At 43.5% G+C, this 6,732-nt stretch overlaps 1 protein-coding gene across 1 annotated transcript in view; it reads right to left on the reverse strand.

Moving 5' to 3' along the window:
- Positions 1 to 6,732, reverse strand: part of Slc16a10 (solute carrier family 16 member 10) — a 97,017-nt gene continuing 90,285 nt past the window's right edge. Inside the window, exons 5-6 of the mRNA XM_021205195.2 lie at positions 3,753 to 3,981; positions 1 to 435 (exon numbers count right to left, since the gene is read on the reverse strand). Coding sequence (XP_021060854.1) covers positions 203 to 435; positions 3,753 to 3,981 — 462 coding nt within the window. The 3' untranslated portion in view covers positions 1 to 202. The remainder of the gene's footprint in view (positions 436 to 3,752; positions 3,982 to 6,732) is intronic.

Genomic DNA, 6,732 nt, shown 5'->3' on the forward strand with positions numbered 1-6,732 from the left:
TTGCCTGTGACAGTCACCCCCTTACTCGTGGGAATACCAAAGCTGCTTGGGAGAGAGATGGCTCTTGTCACAATAAAGGGCTCATGTCCCATTTGTGCTATTCCAAGGATGATTAAAAAAATAAGAAATCTGCAATTCATATAAAAGGAAAACTGGCTTAAAATTCAAAAGCAAGTCCAGTCAGGTGGAGGCATGTATGGCATTAAATAACAGAGTCGGAGTCCTTTTTGAAGCTTCCGGAGGAGCCTGACAGTAGGGCGTTCTGGTTCTCCAGCATCTTCTCCATCTTCTCCCCTCCAGTGCTTTTACTCATCTCTCTTTGCTTCTTGCCATGGATCCACGGGATTAAACAGAGCACAACACCCCCAACAAAGGGAGGGATTCCAGCAAGGTAAAAGGCCACGTCGTAGGTGCCCAGCTTGTCATGAAGTAACCCTGGAAGAGGAGACAGCAGCAGTCACACAGAGGGATAAGTCTGGCTCCCAGATCAGTCACACTGATCGCAGGCTCAGATCACAGATTTGAAATGTAAACGTTTTCTGATGTGAGGAAGGAAAAAAAAAATCCTCTGATTTTAAATTTTACTGTAGAATACAGGTCAGACCAAAATACCACTTGTGGAAAACATTTGCAACTAGGCTTTGGCATTCAGAGGTCAGAAGTCACCTAAGATATTTTAAAAATGATGTAATGACCCTGTCTCAGTGGAAGGTAGGTGGAGTATCTAAAGTTCTTTAAAATATCTACACCTCAGCCGGGCCTGGTGGCGCAGGCCTTTAATCCCAGCACTCGGGAGGCAGAGGCAGGCGGATTTCTGAGTTCGAGGCCAGCCTGGTCTACCAGGGGAGTGCAGTGTCAGAAGAAAGCTACAGTGTACAAACATAAAAAAAAAAAAAAAAAAAAAAAAAAAAAAAAAAAAAAAAACTACACCTCAAGATGATCTTATTTGACAAGAAACTACCTTAAATTGTAATATAAAAACATTAAAAGCTATAAATCCAAGAGTCGGGATAAAAAGAGACTTAAGGGTGTTTTTGATGTCTGAGTGTCTTGTCTGAATATATGTCTGTGTGCCAAATGCCTGCCTGGTATCCAAGGAGGCATCTGGACTTAGGGGTAATTGTCCACTGTGTGGGGTCTAGGAAAAGTGTCCTTTGGAAAAGCAGCCGATCTCGCTACTGAGCAATCTCGCTAGCCCAAAAGTGAAGTTTTAAAATACATTTGAGAAAGATACTAAGGCTTTCCCTTCCTTGGGAAGAAGTGACAAGTTTGGCCAGGCCTGGCAGCATATGACTTTAACCCCAGCTCTTGGAGGGCAGAGGCAGATGGGCCTCTGAGTCTGAAGCCAGCCTGGTCCACACAGTGAGTTGTAGGCTACATAGAGACCCTGTTTCAAAATAAATCTAAAGAACTAAAGTGTGTTTGTCATTTGATGGATTCTTAAGCTCTGCTTCTGAAAAGTATTCGTTTATTTCTAAATTTTCCAAAAAATCTAGGGCTCCAAGTTGTATGTTTTCTTAGTGTTTGAATTTTTACTATGCAACCTCTAGTTATCTAAAATATCCAGGAACCATACTGAACGGAATGCCTGTCCTACTTCATGCAATGCCCAGCTAAGAGGCATCCAAAGGCACAGCAACACATGCACACAAGTGAATGCAGTCCTCCTGCATCAAACAGAGCATACAGGTCTGCACATATGCACCATTCCTACCTTCAGAATCCATGCGTCTCACTCGCCAGCAGCCTTGAATGTGCGGCTGCCAATACACAGGTTTTCTATCAATAACCACTGTGAACCACCGAGGAAACGGAAGGGTAATTCTCCAGGTCAGGTGCTGCGTGTGCTTCCTATTTCAGGAACGTCCTGCCACACCTCTCTCATTACCTTGGTCTGTAAGCAGTCACTGTTCCTACAGAAGCAACACTATTCCCACTATAACGCCTGTAGACCTGAAATCGCCCAAACTGAGCTAAATGAACAATGAAGAAATAGAGGCTTCTCTTACAGAAATTATCACTCTAGATGTCAAACTGCATTTAATACACTCAGTAATAGTTCTGCATCCTTGATTCTGGATCAGCGATATGGTTTCAGACACAAGAATGAACTAAGATGAATCTCACTGAGGTTCACTGAGCCCCTTCTATCATGCAACATAACTGTATATAACTGAAACTTTATCCTAATCGTACTGAAAAATCTAATTCACCCCGGTACCAAGTAAGACATCACTCAGTCATTTTAAGACTTGTAAAGGTAGAACTTACTTAACATGAAGTCAGCTATTGAAAGTGAACAATTCAGTGGCAAGCAGTAAACTCAGAGTGCTCTGTGACAGTGTGGCTACATCTACTTTCCACCATGCTAGAAACAAACAGAGCTCCATCCCTATTAAGCACTCCTCTCCAGTCCTTCCCCAGTCTCTGGCACTCACTAACTTGTTTTCTGTCCCTATGGAAATGTCGGATGTTCATCTAAGTGGAGTCACGAGATATATGACCTTCTTATACGTGGCTCTGCTCACTAGCGTAATGTTTGTGGTGCTCATTCACCTGGTGGCGCATATCAGTGCTCCTGTCCATTACTTTTATAGCTGAATAGTATCCCTCTATTGCATGGATTGTCGATTCCGGGTTTTTCTTTTGGCTATGGACTGACTAGAGTCAAGTCTATATTTATTTATTTTTATGTATGTGAGTACACTGTAACTTTCTTCAGACACACCAGAAGAGGGGATCAGATCCCATTATAGATGGCTGTGAGCCACCATGTGGTTGCTGGGATTTGAACTCAGGACCTCTGGAAGAGCAGTCAGTGCTCTTAACCGCTGAGCCATCTCTCCAGCCCCTGGAGTCAAGTCTTATACACAGCCATAGCTCTCCTAGGACTCACTATGCAGGCCAGGCTGGTCTTGAACTTTCAGTTCTCCTCCTGCCTCTGCCTCCTGAATATGGAGATTATAGATCTGTACCACCACATTATTTTTATAGTTATGTTTTGATGGACAACCAAGTTCTCCCCACTAAATGTAGTTTTCGTCAACCATTTTTCAAGAAGTATGTTTTCTTAGGTAAAGGTAGTATATGCTTAGAACTCTATCAGAATCTTCATGTTTATGTTTCCATTTTCTTAACATATATACTAACAGAACTGTGGAAAAGTAGGGGCTAAATGCATAGCATAATGGAAGAATATGTATTTAGTATACCCCATGCCCAAGTTTCAACATCCAGAATGCCCCAACAAGTACTATTTTGTTGGGAATGTAGCTCAGTGGCAAGTTCTTGCTTAGTATATACAAGTCCCTAGACTTAACAGACCACCCTCCTCCCGCCTCACACACACACATACACACATACTCACAGAATGCTCCCCAACAAACGTTTTCAACCTACTGTCAACAGATGGTCTTATTAAAAATGTGGAGCCAGAAGATGGTGGTGCACCCCTTTTAATCCTAACACTCAGGAGGCAGAAGCAGGTGGATCTCTGAGTTTGAGGCCAGCCTAATATATAGTGAGGTCTAGAATAGCCAGGGTTACACAGAGAAACTCTATCTTGAAAACCTATCAAACAAACAAGCAACGACAAGAACAAAAACTCCAAACACAAACCAACCAAACAAAATGAGATTGAAAGTTCACAAAAGACTATTAATAATATATTTTACAAATAAATGAAGTTTAGGATCCAAAGTAGAAAATGTTACTAATTAGTATAATTACTATAGAAGAATTGTTATATTTACCTGCAATAGGAGGACCTACAGTCATGGGTATAGACATGAATCCAAGTAGAAATCCAATTGCTTGGGAAGCATCCTGAGGACCAACTAGTTCAAAGGCAATGGGCGCCATGATAGAAATGAAGCATCCATCGAAGAGACCCATGACGAGGCAGACGGCAATGAGGGCTCCGAAGACGCTGCACAGGGGGATCATCATGGACATCAGGCCAATGAAGAAGAAGGAGAGGACCTAGAACAGACAGCTTCACGTTAACTCTGCTCCCGGGAAATTGCCTTCTTCCTCTGATGACACGGAATCAACTTCCCTGAGGCCATCATATTTCCTTACTACTTTCATTAGGGAACAAGAACATAACAATTTAAATAATAATTCTCTTTCCCCGCCTGAACATTCGTTAGTCAGAATTTTTATATATATTTTATGTATATATAAAGACTAAAGAATTTGCATATATGTATATGCACATATGAATAAATCTTTGGACTAGATATTATAAAGTTTAGAGAGATCATTCTCACATTTATTTTTCAAGCACTTGATTATTTTTTTTTTAAAAGATTTATTTATTTATTATATGTAAGTACACTGTAGCTGTCTTCAGACACTCCAGAAGAGGGCATCAGATCTTGTTACGGATGGTTATGAACCACCATGTGGTTGCTGGGATTTGAACTCCGGACCTTCAGAAGAGCAGTCGGGTGCTCTTACCCACTGAGCCATCTCACCAGCCCACTTGATTATTTCTTAACCCATGAAATCCATTATACTTTATGGGTAAGTACTACATTCCCGGAAGTGGAGGTAGGAGAACTGACAGCTTAAGGCCAGCCTGAAGTATATGGTGAGAGCTCACCTCAGACAGATGAGCCAGGGAGAGCCCATCACACATGGGTTCTTGTCACCAGGGCTGGGAACCTATGTTTCAGGCCCAGGACCCCATGGGGAAAGGAAAGAAACAATTCCTGAAAGTTGTCTTTTTTTTGTTTTTTTTTTTTGTTTGTTTGTTTGTTTGTTTTTTCGAGACAGGGTTTCTCTGTATATCCTTGGCTGTCCTGGAACTCACTTTGTAGACCAGGCTGGCCTCGAACTCAGAAATCCGCCTGCCTCTGCCTCCCAAGTGCTGGGATTAAAGGCATGCGCCACCATGCCCGGCTCCTGAAAGTTGTCTTAAGTCTTAGAAAATCCCAAATGGATGATCAGAAGAAAGCTTGTGCACACACTATAGTTTACCAAGGCGCTGATCTCTCCACAGGTCACTTGAGCTAGCCTAGAGCTTGTCCACATGCACAGCGGCTCAGAGTGGACAGAACGCTCCTGTCAGGTGCCCTCCAGTGGCAGCAGGGCAACAAAGCAGGGATGTGAGAGACAGAAGCCGTGGCATCGCTGTGCCATCTCTTCTGATCGCCCTACTGCTGGCCTATAGGATACAGTCCTAATTTGTCTCTCTATTGCTGTGATAGATACCAAGACCAAAGCAACCTGGGGGCAGAAAGGGTTCACTTGGCTTACACTCCAGGTAACACTCCAGTGTGAGGACTAGGACATTCTGGTCCATTTTCAGTTTGAGGTGCATTCAGACCTCAAAGAGTCCTAGAGAAGCAAGAGGTGCTGCCTTCCACCCCAGGAGCTGCCCGCTTGTCTTAGACCTGAGTTGGGAAGCTGCAGGTGTCTGCATGTGAATGAGCTTCAGGAGTCATTAGCTAAGACTTCGCAGCAAATTTGTAAATATATGTGTATGTACATATAGACAGATAGATAGTCTTTGGACTAGATAGTATAGTTTAGAAAGATCGTGCACCTGGGTCAACAGCTGATGGGAAAAGGAGAACAGGGTTTCTCTAGATAGGGAATTTTTAACTTCACTGTCTTGCACCAGCTGTCATGCCAGCCACTTTTGCCTATCTTCATGCTGATGTCCCTTTCTGCAGACTGGTATTCTAAAAATGGCTTCATTTTCACTAAACTGATCCTGAGTTTGTTACTACAGAGTGAAAGCCTTGTTTCCTATATTAAGGGAAGTCAAGCAGGAGCTTCCAGCCTGAAAGCAGGCAATAAAACTGAGGGTGGCTTCCTTTCCTCTGTCTTGCTTAGCTACTTTTCTTATTCAGCTCATGCCCACCTACCTAGGGATGCAGTCTCACAGGGGCTGGGCCCTCCCACATCAGTCATTAGTCAGGAAAACGCCCCACAGGCACGCCCACAGGCACGCCCACAGGCACGCCCACAGGCACGCCCACAGGCACGCCCACAGGCACGCCCACAGCCAATCTGATGAAAGTGATTCCTCAACTGAGGGCTCTTCTTCCCTGGCCACTCCGGTTTGTGTCAAGTGGACAAAACCTATCACCACACCATGCTTGGTTGTGTACATCAAGGAAGCTACTCACAACCTCAGGGTTCTAGGGGTACAAAACCTGAGAGAGGGTGGGATTCACAATGGCAGTTTTCAGGCTCAAGGGATAGCTCTGTTGGTAAACACCTCCCAAACATCCCCACTTGGAAGCATGGAATTTGGAATAACCTAGTCTATGTTCTGGAACCACGGTCACTCATGATTGGCTCCAGAATACCTTACTCTTTTTGAGTTGAGAGCTGTGTTTTGCCTCTGCAGTAACTAAGGAGATAAGGGGAAAAAAATGCTAGTTCCCAGTAGAGTTTATGTCCAGGCTGGTCAGAATGTAACTGCTGTGAGGGATAAATATTTGTCCTTTTTGTGCAGAGATTCCTGGTCACAGGAAGCACATGTCAAGGTTTGATAAATGGTCCACACAGGAGGATCAGTACTTCCTTATCATTTCCAAATAAATAGCAAATATGCAGAACAAATATTGATCTGTCAATACCGGAACCTGGTTTGGAAGATAAATGAGTTTTTCATTACACGAGATTTTTCTCTTCTCCTAAGCACAGCACTGTGGAGAGGCAGCACTGACCTGTTGTACTCAGCACTGTGGAGAGGCAGCACTGACCTGTTGTACT

This window comes from Mus pahari, chromosome 9 (genome assembly GCF_900095145.1).
Source record: "Mus pahari chromosome 9, PAHARI_EIJ_v1.1, whole genome shotgun sequence".
NCBI classification, from domain to species: Eukaryota; Metazoa; Chordata; class Mammalia; order Rodentia; family Muridae; genus Mus; species Mus pahari.